The sequence below is a fragment of the Micrasema longulum genome, unplaced genomic scaffold (assembly GCF_059751315.1).
Source record: "Micrasema longulum isolate JH-2025_06_02 unplaced genomic scaffold, ASM5975131v1 h1tg000993l, whole genome shotgun sequence".
Classification (NCBI taxonomy): Eukaryota; Metazoa; Arthropoda; class Insecta; order Trichoptera; family Brachycentridae; genus Micrasema; species Micrasema longulum.
Genome location: NW_028278181.1, coordinates 34,066 through 48,813, shown reverse-complemented (window position 1 = coordinate 48,813; position 14,748 = coordinate 34,066). Strand labels below are relative to the sequence as shown.

Sequence of the window (14,748 nt, the reverse complement as noted above, 5' to 3'; positions counted from 1 at the left end):
ATTATGAAATAATGTTTTTGAGTTAATTTTCCGATTCTCTTCGAACTAAACTCAGTGACTAATTTTTTACAAAATTATTACATTGAATCCAAGTCATGGTTTTGAAATGTTTGGATAACATATTGAATATTTTGGGGCCCAGAAACCTGTTTTTTTTCTCTAGAATTTAGAGTTTGTGATAGACCCCATGACCCATTCTTTAGTTTGACTTCTGGTAGTGTGGGATTGTTCCTTTTGGGATGCTTCTTTATTAGTAAAATTAAAACAGTTTGATTGAAAAAACATCATGTACATTTTAATAATAGATGTTTCATAAAGTTAATCAATTTATTTATGAGTTCGAGACCCAGTGTTTCAGGTGTCGGGGAATGAATCAGAAAACTAATTTTCCCCTGGTGCGAAGCTTTGCGGCTCGTGTGATAATATGGAGATATAAATTGACTATGTTTTTCAATATTTTAATTGAGCACTGTGACTCGATTTGCAGTGGCGGTGATTGTTACGTCAACTATATCAGTGACAATTGTTCGTTCAATTGTTATTCACATATTTGACTAGAAAACATGGACTAGGATGGAATAGCCTTTTTTTACCGTTGTAAATTCAATGAGAGATCTTGGGAGGATTTTAGAAAACAAATTGACTACATCATAAACAAACCATCAAGCTTCTTGGCTTCGTTAATAGAGCTACATCCAATTTAGACAACACATTTACCCTAAAAAACTTTTACTGCTCTTTGGTTTGTGCTTATTCTTAAATACGCCTCTTAAATATGATCTTCTCTATGTATTACTCATATTAATTGCATTGAATCAGTTCAGCGTAAATTAAAAAAAAAAAAATCCTTATAAACTAGGAGTCACAAGAGACAACTATTTCTATATTGACATGGAACTTTTTATTAATCTATTCAGTCTTTCAAAACGTCGTTTAAATGCAGATTTAATTTTCATCTTCAAAATACTCAAAAGTATACATTTTGTTCCAATTATTATCCAACAAATAATTTTAAGTGTTCCTTCGCGTAATTCTAACGACTCAAAAATAATTCAATTCTGTTCCTTGGTCATAATAAGGCTTACTCTGGATTCCAGGAACCGCTTTCTCCAATGATCAGATTTACTAACAAAAATCAGGATCTAAACTATCTTGATTTAAAATTAAATAACTTTACTAATAAACTAAAACATACATCAATAAAACTCAATAAATACTTTGTATCTATAATCAACTATAATTGGACTTCTATAATCAATAAGGTCATCATAAAACTAATATACTCATATTAATGTCTATTTATTTTTATTTTTGCTGAATGTTTGTGCCTATGTAAAATTTACAAACCTAAACATATATTTTTACTACTTTTCTTCTATACTTCACTATTTTACTATTTCTTTTATTCTTTTTTTGAGTAAACATTACTTTTACTGAGTTTAACCATAACAGTTAACTATGTTTTCTTTATATTACATAACTTTGTACTTAACTTTTATTTTGTAAAAATTGGCTCCGGCCGTAAGTTATAATAACAAATAAATAAATAATATAACATTATATCAAATCTTTTTCCCGGATTCTTTATCCATCTTGTAGCACTTTCCTTTAGACTGATCCTTGACTGTATATAATGCCTAGGCAATAACGATGATTGCGTGACGTGGGGGGCTTTAAATAATATTCACGGCCTACTCTTGTAAACACTTCTCCCCTATCATTAAAAAATACTTGAAAGAAATAAAACAAAGTATTATATTTATACATATAAACAAATATTATTTGTAAATAAACCCAAATAATCCAAAGACCAAAGTCTACAACTCTTGTGTTCTGCCGGTGGCAACATACGGTCTTGAAACCATGCCACTGATTGCTAGAAGTGTTCACAAAGTTAAGTGCACTCAGCGGTCCATGCAAAGACAAATATTGGGCGTCTCTTAAAGAGACTGAATAAGGAATGAGGAGATAAGACGCCGTACAAAGGTGACTGATATCGTAGAAAAAGTGGGAAGACAAAAATGGCAGTGGGCGTGTTATGTGGTGAGACAAAAAGTCGATAAGTGGACCCCCAGAATACTAAACTGAAGACCCTATGAAAGTAAAAGGAAAGTAGGGAGACCGCAGAGGAGATGGACTGACGACGTTGTTGAACTGTTGAACTCGTAGGCCATGGAAGGAAACAGAGTGCCCAGGACAGAAAAACATGGAAAAATTTGAAAGAAGCCTATATCTAGCAGTGGAGAGAAACGGGCTGATAAGAAAAAAATAAAAATATTAAATTAACTATTATTTTTCCTTACAAAACTAGCAGTTATTATTTTTTTTAAAATATATATATTATTTCATCATAATTCCCTTTCCGCATCTAATAATGCAGGAGGCTAAACTAGCAGTTCACAACGGAGTTCTAGTTCCAACTCTAATGTATGGGAGCGAAGTATGGAATTGGAAAAATAATGATGAAAGTAGGTTGAATGCTGTCGAAATGCGATACCTCAGGCGAATGTGTGGTAAAACGATGTACGATAGGTGCACAAATGTCGAGATCCGTGAAGTGTGTAAGGCTGAGACATGCATTATTGACAGAATTAAGAAAGGGGTGCTGCGTTGGTTTGGACATGTAGAGCGAATGGACAGCGAAAGAACGACTAAAAGGATCTACGATGCAAATGTTGATGGATGCAGAAAACGAGGAAGATCGAGAAAGACATGGCACGATCAAGTCCATCAAATACTTGAAGATGGACATGTCAAAAGTAGGAATAATCGGCGTGCGTGCATAAGAAGATGTATGAATGTAGAGGAAGCGAGGTCTGTATGCCAAGATAGAGTGTTATGGCGTTATATCCTCTCTGCCTACCCCTACGGGGAAACGGCGTGATGGTTTGTTGTTGTTGTTGTTGTATAATGCATAGAACACTGCATTGGTCCATCAACCGCAGCATATCTCGATTACTTTTTTTTTTTACATGAAGGTAATATGATCAGTCTTACGCTTCACTTGTCAGTCCAGGGATTTTGAAATGTTTTATTGTAAAACGTCTTTTTAATTGAATATTTCATGTCAACTATGTCGGAAATCGAACCCGAGACCTCTTGCATGGTAGGCAAATGCGCTGATTACTGTACCGTTAGGCTGACTATGTATTATTCACTGAATTCAAAAATAATTCATTTTGACTTTTTTTTAATAATGTGAAAATACATAAAATTATTTCAAGCACCATAAGGATGCTAGAATTTCAAACATTAATTCGTTTTGTAGCTGCAAGACATGCAGAAATCAAGCTTCTATTTCGCACTCGTACACACTCTGTACAAGTGAAAAAAAAAACTGAATGAACTAGAGACCCGAAAGAAACGAAGACACAAATGATACGAAAAATACGATGATACAAATGATACGAAGATGCGGAAGATGCAGAGATTTGATAACCTAAATGAGCCAAATGAGCAAAAGATCCATTTGTTCAATCGAACTACTAAGTGACACGTATCGTTTCGGTGACAAGGTCATACCCACTTCTAGTCCAGTCTATTGATTTAAGATCCTCTACAAACATCTAGGTAATCAGATTGGCCTCTGAAGCATAAGACTGATCATGTAACAGATAGTCGAGATAAAGTGCATTTGGTTTAACAATGCACTGGCCTATGCACAATTGGGTTCAGATAAGAGTTAAAATTTAGAACTATAAATAACTCTGTCATAATTGAGAAAATATTATATATCCAAATTATCTATATCAAAGTAAATACTGTAACCGTATTTAATTCACGTACAATATGCTAACGATATTATTACATTAATTACCTAGAATTAACACTTTCAATTTTCTCTAATTAAAAACATTTTCCCTCTAAAATTTAAATATTGTGTACATTTAACTGTAGACCAAACTCAACAATGTGTCATTTAAATGCTACGCGTAATGACAAGCGCGTACTAAATACAATTTCGGAATAAAGTTTTGCCTACATTAATTAAAGCGTAACTAATTTGAGGCGCTAAGAGCCGTACGAGCTTAAGCGGCATTTGACATTAATTTGATCAAAGTCTGTGTTTTAATTTTTTTAATTTTATTAATTTTAAGTGATGTATAATTTATTGATGGATTTGGTGTTTATTCTGTATATATCCATATTTAAACTTATCATATAAAAAATCAAACACTTATTTGAGTCTACTGAACACTTTATTTTATTTTAACAAATATAAAAATAAAAATTTCGTGGAAATTGTTTCGCCTTGTTAGGGCACTTTCAAACAGATGTGAAGATACGATGGATTAAATGTCTTTATACAGTTATATAATTCAACGTACTTAAGTAAAACATAATCTTATGAATGACGCATGTATATTAATCATAATTACTACTAAATACTTTTAATAAGTTATATTGCAAATGTATATAAAATCAATATATTGCTGCTCTTACTATATGTCATTTATTTTGAAGATGTTTTTAAATTGACTCAAATTTATTTTCTTATTTAAAGATTCGTCTCATCGTTTCTTTGAACGCCTTAAAATATGTATGTGTATATTTATGTTTTTCCTTTTTAAAAATGTTATTATTATTTTATTTTATTTTTACATATGAGCATGTTTTTAATTTTTTATTTAAATTCTTAACTTTCCATTACTTTTACAAATTTTCTTTATTTTTTTACTTTAGTTTTAATTTTCAAACAATTTCTTTTTATGTTTTTTTCCTTCTCTTTTTTGTACTTTAATTAATAACCTAACACATAATTACTTCATAATATGGAAACTTCACTGGTCCATTAGAGTTAAGTCTATTTGTGTAAAATATAAAACTTTGTAACTGTACTGTATGTATGTTTCCTAAATAAAAGAAAATAAATGAAAGAAAGAAAGAAATAAATAATAGAGGAAAAAACCAATAGTTAAAGATAAGGTTATGTGTTTAAAAGGTAATAGGGAATTTAAGTATTTATATTAATGTATGTCAATAAATACTTACATGGTTATAAATTTTTCCGAAATTCAAATATTCAAAATCTAAATTCCCCATTACCTATGAAACACTTACAATAATTTCATAAATATAATTTTTTTTTTTTTACTTAAGTACGTTGAATTATATAACTATATAAGTACATTAATTCCATTAATCTTCACATTCGTTTGAAAATGCCGTAACAAGGCGAAACAATTACCACTAAATTATTGTTTTTATATTTTTAAAAATAAAATAAAGTGTTCAGTAGACTCAAATCAGTATTTAGTTTCTTATATTACAAGTTTTAATATTAATTTAATTTGAATTTAAATCATTCGTATTGTAAATTTTATTTTTGTATGTGTTTTATTTGTGTTTAAGTATAATTGGTGAAAAACAAGTAGTGTCTTTTAACATTTGAATATTTCGGTGTTTAAAATATTATTTTTATTTTTTGTAGACCTAATAAATAAAAAAAAAGTACATATCAACATAGCGTATTTGCTACTACTGATGTTTTTTTCGTTACAACAAAGTGGAGACAATTTTTTTTTTTTGAGTTTAAAAAAGCATTTATGTATTTGACAAAGGTGTTTTATCGTATTCACGTAAAAAAATAGCTTATAGCGATTATTTCCCTATTTTTCATTTCAAAACAGCAAAAACCTCCCATGTTTTATTCACAAAGGTACAAATAATGTTTTTACAGTTTTATTTTTTATAAATTAATATTAAAGGCATAATTGAACCTAGAATTAGTAAAAAAAAAAAAAAAAAATACTGTGTGGTTTTGGATGTTTGTATTTCTATTTAAATTAGTTGCAACAGAGAGGGAAAACATTTTTGAGAAGGGAACATGGGAGTCTAGGCATTTACAGGGCTTATGATCTGTCATTGACTGGTTTAAGTGGCCACTTTACACAGTGTGTAACATTCACCATTCTGCCTATGTTTGAAAATTCACATTTCCTCAACTCTTCCATATGAATTGCCAATTTCCTGACATTTAAAAATACTATCTCGTAGCGTCAAAATACATTAAACGTTGTAAAAAAGGGCTACCCAGAAACCAGGTCTATCACAACACGTAACAACTCAATAATTAATTGTCCGATTAAAAAAACCTGTGACGTAGCTCAAAGTAACTAAATTTTATTAACTTTTTCTTACATTTTCGAGAAATTCAGCAGTACAATTAAATGCTCTAACTTTTACCGCGCGTAAACATTTTTTAAATCTAATTTTCCGTAGCACTAAATTTCTTAATTAACCCAAAATCCTTAAATTGTAATAATTTATTTCACATTGTAGGAAAAGCTAATTTAAATAATAATACTTCATTTAAAGTTCGACGCATTTTTTAAATTTTACGAAGTTAAATGCTGGTTTTTGATTCTATAATTTATGATTAACGTCCAAATTGTAGACTATTCAACAATCATTCGAGTTTGTCCAAATGTTTATAGTCGAGAACTGGGTTTCACCCCCCTAGGGAGTTATTAAAAATACCAGATAACAACTGAGGTGAATAACATTTTTGAGAAAGGATTATGGAAGTCTAGGCGAGACGTATAACGAGACGTAAGACGTATAACTTGTTATTGGGTAGTTGAATGTAGGTAAAATTATTCAGTCAGACAAATTTCACTCGCATCTATAAAGGTTGCGTCGCATCGCTCTTTTGCTTCATAAAAATCAACAGACAGAAAAATAGAAAAAAACATGTACCTTCAAACACTGGCAGAATATGTTAAGTGGCCACGTAAACCCGACAACGACAAGTCATAAGCCTTGTAAATTCCTAGAATTCTATATTCTCTTCTATTAAATGTTCTTCATCTCTGACAGGTCATAAGTCATCCAAATACCTTGAATTCTCGATTTCTGTTGTTTCTTTAACGCTATCAATATTTTCATTAGAAGTATTATTATCGGTCTAAATATTTATTTCAAACATATGGCAACATGAACAGAAAAAAATACAAACCTACTGATTCTCCATCGCAGGATAATTTAAGTGTCCTTTGCACTTAGTGCAGATAGAGAAATGATATTGATTAATAACATTAAAACAAATATAAATACGATTTACCATTTGTGTTGTTGCGACGTCTTGTGACGTCATATCCATTTTCTGGTCCCTCCAGGGCGGGATCAATATCTGAAAAAAAATAAAATAGTTTGAATGTTAAAATTTATGCATAAAATATGAAATATAATAATTTCCTTATTTTATAAAATTATTTTTTTTCTGTTCATTTTTATCTTCTGTATTTAATTTTTATTTAAAGCGTTTCCAATTTTCGATCTGGATACTTTTTGTAAATAAGGGATATGGATGAAAAATATAATTTATTTATTGTGTAGATGAACTTAGCTTAGGTACAGGTATTTGTGTTAATTATATTGTTATACTCTCAAAGTAATAATTCGCTACTCGCTTAAAAAGACGCCCTTTCGCACTACTGCACAGAACGAAAACGTTCGAATTTTTTTGGTTGCTTTAACAACGAACGTGTTACAGACGGTGTCGGTTTGCGTTTGCAATTCCCAAACCCGAGTACCTGCGTATTGTTGTATACTGTAGCTTACTTCGTAATTGATAATCATTGAATGGTTTTTGTCCGTATGGGCGACTAAATTAATTTATATCAACAAAAACAACAACAAACAATCACGCCGTTTCCCCGTAAGGGTAGGTAGAGAGGATAGAACTCCACATCATTCTATCTTCGCATACAGATCTCGCTTCCTCTACATTCATACATCTTTTCATGCACGCGCGCCGATTATTCCGACTTTTGAAAAGTCCATCTTCAAGTATTTGTTGGATTTAGTCGTGCTATGTCTTCCTCGGTCTTCCTGTATTTCTGCATCCATCAACATTTACAACTCCTTAGTGCAAAGTAGACTCGAGAGTGGTCGATAATTCGGGGACCACATGAGCTGAAGTACTCTCTTATGATAGAGAAAATCCAAAAGAAGTTTCTGAGATATCTCTACATGAGAGCGTGCGAGTAATATTCTTGGCTCTATCCGACTGAGTTTCTCCAGGGTATGTTTGGCTACAACAGTTTAGAGACTAGAAGGAATGTGTATTTGACTATACATTTTTATCGATTATTGCGCGGTATTGTCGATAATCCTGATAAAATGATGAGCAATGGTTTGTATGTTCCTGATAATTACCTAAGAGAGCGTCAGCATAGATTGTTTCATATTTCGATATACAGGACAAACCTGCCGATGGTTATGCCTGTTGGAAAGGTTACTGCTATGCTGAACAACATCGCTCTGGATTTTGATCTGTTTCATGTATCCGAGGGGGTTTTCCGGAGCAGGATTCTCCTACTACTTTGACATGAATCTCTTTCATTATTTTATTTTTATTTTTATAATATGTATGTATTGAATGTATGTTTGTAATGTATATGTTATAGTGAAATAAATGAATTGAATTGAATGAACATTCTCATTGTAAATATTCTTAGCCGTTCTTTCACTGTCCATTCACTCTACATGTCCAAACCAGCGCAGAGCTCCTTTCTTGATTTTGTCCATAGTGCTTATCTCAGCCTTACATAATGTACGGATCTTAACATTTGTGCATCTATCGTACATAGTTTCACCACACATTCGCCTGGAAGATCGCATTTCAACAGCATTCAGCCGACTTTCATTCCAGTTTTTCCAAGTCCATACTTCGCTTTCACACATCAGGGTCGAGACCAGGACTCCATTGTGAACTGCTAATTTAAAACTAAATAAATTAACTTGGTAATAAAATCTAAAACCTACAAAGTATTATAATATTCATATAATACGGATCAAATCGGTTTGACGTAATTTAAAAAAATCGTTTAAACTCGTATTTAGAAACGGATTTAACAGTTAAATAATTAACTATTGTGGTCGTCTAGAATACTTTCACATTTTCTACCGTTCGGGGTTTTTAGCTGGTTTAATATTTTTTCACAAAATAATATTTTGTTATTTTTTTTATTAATTTATTTATACACCTCATGAGCTTTTACATTGATAAGTAAAACATTTCAATTAAGTTGAAAGTAAGAATAACACAAGAAAGACTAAATGAAACAATAACAAGTAAAAATTAAAAAGAAAATATACCCAAATAGGTTTATGGATATACAGTAAAATATGACATATATTTACATATCTAAATATAAATACATACATTCACCCTCTTATGCATAAAAACACCCACACATACATAAATATACAGACACATTTTTTTCATTTAAAAAAAAAATATATATTATGAAACCTTTATAAGCATTACAACAATACATTCAAAGAAAAATAGAACTTTATACTTGACGCAGTAACTTTGTGGTTATTCGTTAAAATAAAATAAACAAAACTTTTTTTTTTACCCACTAATTTTTTATTCGTTTTCCTCAGACCGGTTTCAAAGCCAAGAAGCTTTTTTTTCAAGCTTGTTTGCTTTGAAACCGGTCGGTGGAAGAGAAAAAAAAATAGTTAAAAAAATGTTGTTTTATTTATTTTATTTGAAAAAAGAACCCTTAAGGTTGAACTTGCCAAAAAAGAGTCTAGCCCTTGTGTTATATATAAATATAAAAAAATGTATAAATATAAATATAAGTATCCACACACATACCAAATAAATATATTATTATAGAGATACCTAAAAAAAAAAACATTCGGTAAATTTAAGTACATAAAGAATGATATTTAGAAATTACATACAGATTCATTTATGACCTGTAAAATATTTAACCAATAATTGCATAAAGACAAACGAAATATATTAATTTCACCATACTCGTTATCAAGCTGGTGTTGTCTGGGTATGGGTGAAATGAAATAATAATTACGACTGCCAGCTAGTTTTATAGATGTTCGTGATATATTTGCTCATTTAGGGATTAATCTTAATTAACCTCACCGTAACTTGCAAACCAATTTTTTCTTTGCTGTGGAGATTTTTTTCGGAACCAACCTTGGATTCTTGTCCCCTCTGCCAAGGATCTTCAGAACAGTTAACTAAATCTCAGTCAACAGTACTGTCGATGTATTTCTATAGCAAGGGCAAGCATTCAAGAAGCAAGCGGTGTTATTATTCCTGACTTGAGATGACACACTTGCCATATCTGCCTAGATCATGCCATGAATATACCTGCTGTACTTAAAATGGATTTAAAAATAGTTTAATTTTAGTTAATTCATTAACTGTAATATCTATCATTAATACAAATCTATTAGAGCTTTCGCATCCCTGTTGATTGGATTAAAAAACATTATAATTAAAATAAATAAACAAAAGTATTTGTACACTTGTTACACTTTGCGCTCTCCAACGGCCATTTTCTGACTTGTATTTTAAGTATGAATCGTTCCAACAATGTTTGATTATGTCCAAATGCTTGCAGCTGGATTTCCTCCCTAGGGAGTTGTTCATATTTCAATTTATTTCAACAGAGAGGGAATACATTTTTGAGAAGGGAATATGGAAGTCTAGGCATTAACAGGGCTTGTGACCTGTCATTGGCTAGTTTATGTGGCCACTTTACACACTGTGTAACATTCACCATTCTGCACTTTGGTTCAGCAGGATGCATCTCACCCACATGATAAAGGTTTCATCTCTTTTACTTCATAAAAGTCAACAGATGGAAGAGTTGAGGAAATGTGGATGTTCAAACATGGGCAGAATGGTGAATGTTACACAGTGTGTAAAGTGGCCACTTAAACCAGCCAATGACAGGTCATAAGCCCTGTAATGCCTAGACTTCCATATTCCCTTCTCAAAAATGTTTTCCCTCTCTGTTGAAATAAAATTTAATATGAATCGTTCCTTTTATAATCATTCACTGTGAGTTACTTTGTACTATTATACGAAATTTTCTAGAAGCCATTTTTCATTTTGTTTTTAAATAAGCAAAAATTTACTCAATGCAAAAACAGTTACGTGAATTCTGACATGCTTACATAAAAAAGTAAATAAAATTTTGCGCACATGTGTTTTCCTTCATTTCAATATTTTTTTACTGTAAAATATTTTTAGAGTTTTCTGGGAAATGAGACGAGAAAAAATCTGACACTTTGAAGGGGAAAAAAGTGAACAAGGGGGAGCGAGAAGAATACAAAAAGTAAACTTTATTTGTTTCTGACAGTGTTTGTACCTTTACAGACCTTTGTCAAATCTATTTGATTATTTGTTTTTTGAAAATGTCTGCTTTAAATGCGATTATACTGTATTATGAAAAACTCAACAGAAACGCTCAAACACAAAGTCAATATAAATAAACGTAAGTCATTTATTTGTTTAATTAAAAATATACTCGCCCAGTGAACATTTTTAAAAGCAATACACGGTGTTTCTGGGCCAATCCGCGAAACTTCAGATGAACATTACTCATGGTAAACCAAAATAATCCAAAAAATTTTTTTTTTCGGCGTCGTGGTGTAGTGGTCAGCGCGTTTGCCTCCCATACTAGAGGTCATGGGTTTGATTCCCGACATGGTTGACACGAAATATTTATTTAAAAAAGGTGTTTTAACAACAGAATATTTCATAGACCTTGGACTGGGACCGGAAGCGTAAGACTGATCATCTTATCTTAATGTGATTGAAAAATGATAAAGATACACTGCGATTGGTAAGCCAATGTAGTGCTCTTTGCACCATTAGGTGCGAAAATCGAATTTAAAAAAATCTCAATACTTTTTTTTAAACTAATTATTTTAATTTTTTTATTATTATTTTCTGAAAATTATGTTAATTTTTAATTTCTTAGACTAGCATCCCTTCCACGAAATCCTACCCCTTCCCTAACTAAACGCTTTCATTATCCGCGTCCGGTGTGTATAGTTTCATTAGTCAAATACGTATTTTTTTTATATGAGAGGGGTAGGAGTTTGTGAAACGAATGCTAGTCCAAGAAATTAAAGATTAACTCTATTTTCAAATTATAAATTTAAAAAATAAAAAAAAAGGTTATTGGAATGAAAGAATTAAAATTTTCATTTAAGTTTACCATCAGGAATATTCCTGGGAAATTTTGTGATCTTGCTTTGAAACATCGTGTATACATAAAACATATAGAAGGAACAGAAAAAAAAAACATAATATAGGTAATATAAAGTTTAAAAAGTAAAGGGATATAGGATAATTGATATATGAGAGGTAGCGGAATTCAACTAGGAAGGAATGGAAGCTGGAGAGAGATGGTTATAGTTTGATTTTATTCCGTGATTGGATGAAAAAAGACAACCACTATTTCCCTTTAATGGAAAAAGACAGCACATTGGATTAATTCGTCAAACTGTTCCCTAAAAACTACAAAAATTCAGTAAATATCAGTCTATTATGAAACACCCCTGAGAGTCTCTCATTTCTCAACCCAAGAGATAACAAACTGAGTGCATAATCTTAAAATGTCTACCGTTCTTTACCGAGTCTGCAACATCTATCATCAGACTGTCCAACATTATCTGCCTTTCCTCATTCATGAAGGGATAATGCATCACAAATATATTCAACCGTTTGATTTAAAGAACCGCAAGCGCAACTTAAATCAAATACTGGAGTGTAAAAACCACATTTTAAACTGACACTTCATGTAGACCTTGTTTGAAATCAAACCCGAGCCCTCAAGCATGGCGGGCGAATGCACCGATACGAGGCGGAATTATCTCTACTCGATTTCTATTTTTAGGAATTTTGCATGAGAGTAGTTCTCGAGCCAAAACACTCAAAATGTTCTTATCCGCTCAAACACGAAAAAAAAGCCAATTTTCTTTTTGAATAACTAAAACTCTTTCAATTTTTACCATTATACGTATCTCATAAAGTGTATAATATAATATCATGACCCTTTCTCACAAATGACTTATTGGGTAATTAGTCATTAATTAAAGGTCCGAATATAAAGTCGGAACCACAAAAGAAGGTTAATTATGTTTTGTAAAGGATAATTTAAATAAAGATACCCATGTGTACAGTAGGTGTATCATTATTCTAATTACGTTATTAATTCCTTTGTGGTTCAATTTAATTGTGACGCCAATTTATTAATCCGGCGTCAATGAACCTTGATTTGAGGTACCGGTACATTTTTAAATGCTCACTACTCAAATAATAATATTGAAAATGTCGCATCTCATCTATTTAGTAAATAACAGCATTTATCGATATTATTCATGGCCGATTACCTTTCTTTCCCGTCCTTCTCTTGACCCATCATTATGGTATCTACCTTCATCAAGATAGAAGATATTCAAAATTAGAAAAAAATAAAATTAAGCAACGTTTTGACACATTACATTACATTGCATAAGAGTTCTTGGATTCGTCGTGCGTCGTTCTACAGTTATATTAAATTATAGAGAATTTCATCATTTAGTGCTCAAGATTGAAAAACATCCTCATCATATCAAGGTTAGTGTTCATTTCCATGTTCCCATCCTTTTTCAAATATTCCCAACCTATCACAAAACTGAATGAAATTCGTTTTTCCATTACAGCCGCCTTTTCGTCAAAACCCTCTCATTCAGCAGCCGAAGTAGAAAGACTGACGTATCGATGGCTCGCTTTGTTTTAGTAGTGCCTTGCGCATGGACTGAGAAAGGTAGGAACTTTCAAAAAGTGCGTTCGGGTGCCTCACGCTGAGGTTTATACGAGTAGTTTGTGTAACATTTTTGGGTACATGCAACACAGAAATATATCCCTAAATATTTTTTTATGCTATACCCAAAACATTGATTATATCTAGTTATTATTTTATTTTCTTTAAAAAACTCATGGTTTTATTTGAATCTTAGTTTATTTGGATTTTATTTAAAATATTTTTCGAAAAATGTTTTTATTGTTGTTTTCCACGATGCTTCACTATTTATTTAATATTAAAAAAAAATATAAAATAATAAAATATGTATTGCAGTCTATCGATGCAAGAAATAAAAAAATATAAACAAATATAAAAGAAAGAATGCATTTTTAGTAATGGGTGTCCCACACCCAATTCATTCGTAGCGTAGTGTAAAAAAGGTTCATTGACGCCGCGCCGGGTTAAATCATCGTGAAGCCTAACTTATGTACCTGGTAAAGCTACGCCTAAGCATAGTGGTAGAATAAGGATCATTAATATTTTTAAAATCATTTGAGAGATAAATGTTATCTAATTAGATTACTTAGCATGGCACACGTATAATTTTAATAAGATGAAAAGAGGCAGTGATTATCAGGCGATTACAGTACAGTGGCACAGTGATTCGTGGGAGTTTTTTTACACAGCATGTTAAAGATTAAACACATTTTTTAAATAAGATGTATTAACAATGTCATCATTAGAGCATACATACATAAAAATATCTTAATGTGTGCCTTACTTCAAGATTTCAAATAAAAATAAATATTGACTTCGAATGCTTAGAGAGTTGTTCGTTTATTTCCATAGATCATGGACTTAACGTAACCCTATAAAAAATAATCCAATAGCGTTAATTAAAAGGACTCTCAAATATTTTTAGAAATAATCTTGTGGTCAAACCTGTCACACAGCGATTTAAGAATGTCACGATGAGCGCTATACGTTTGGCGAACTGAACACTGATTTTTAAAGTAAATTTCCACAATTAGCAAGTGGTGTTTGAGTGTTGGACGTTACATTATTCAGCTGAGGAACATGAATATTTGGATAAAATTGATTGTAAAGGGCGGGAAAATATTTTTGAGAAGGGATATGGAAGTCTGGGGATTTATTTACAAGGCTAATGATCTGTCTAATATAC

At 31.4% G+C, this 14,748-nt stretch overlaps 1 protein-coding gene across 1 annotated transcript in view; it reads right to left on the bottom strand.

The window, feature by feature from the left end:
* LOC148277692 (uncharacterized) overlaps positions 1 to 12,039 on the bottom strand; it is an 87,238-nt gene extending 75,199 nt beyond the window's left edge. Inside the window, exons 1-2 of the mRNA XM_088232516.1 lie at positions 11,994 to 12,039; positions 7,064 to 7,132 (exon numbers count right to left, since the gene is read on the bottom strand). Of these exons, the coding sequence (XP_088088642.1) occupies positions 7,064 to 7,132; positions 11,994 to 12,039 (115 nt within the window). The remainder of the gene's footprint in view (positions 1 to 7,063; positions 7,133 to 11,993) is intronic.
* Between the last annotated feature and the right edge of the window lie 2,709 nt (positions 12,040 to 14,748).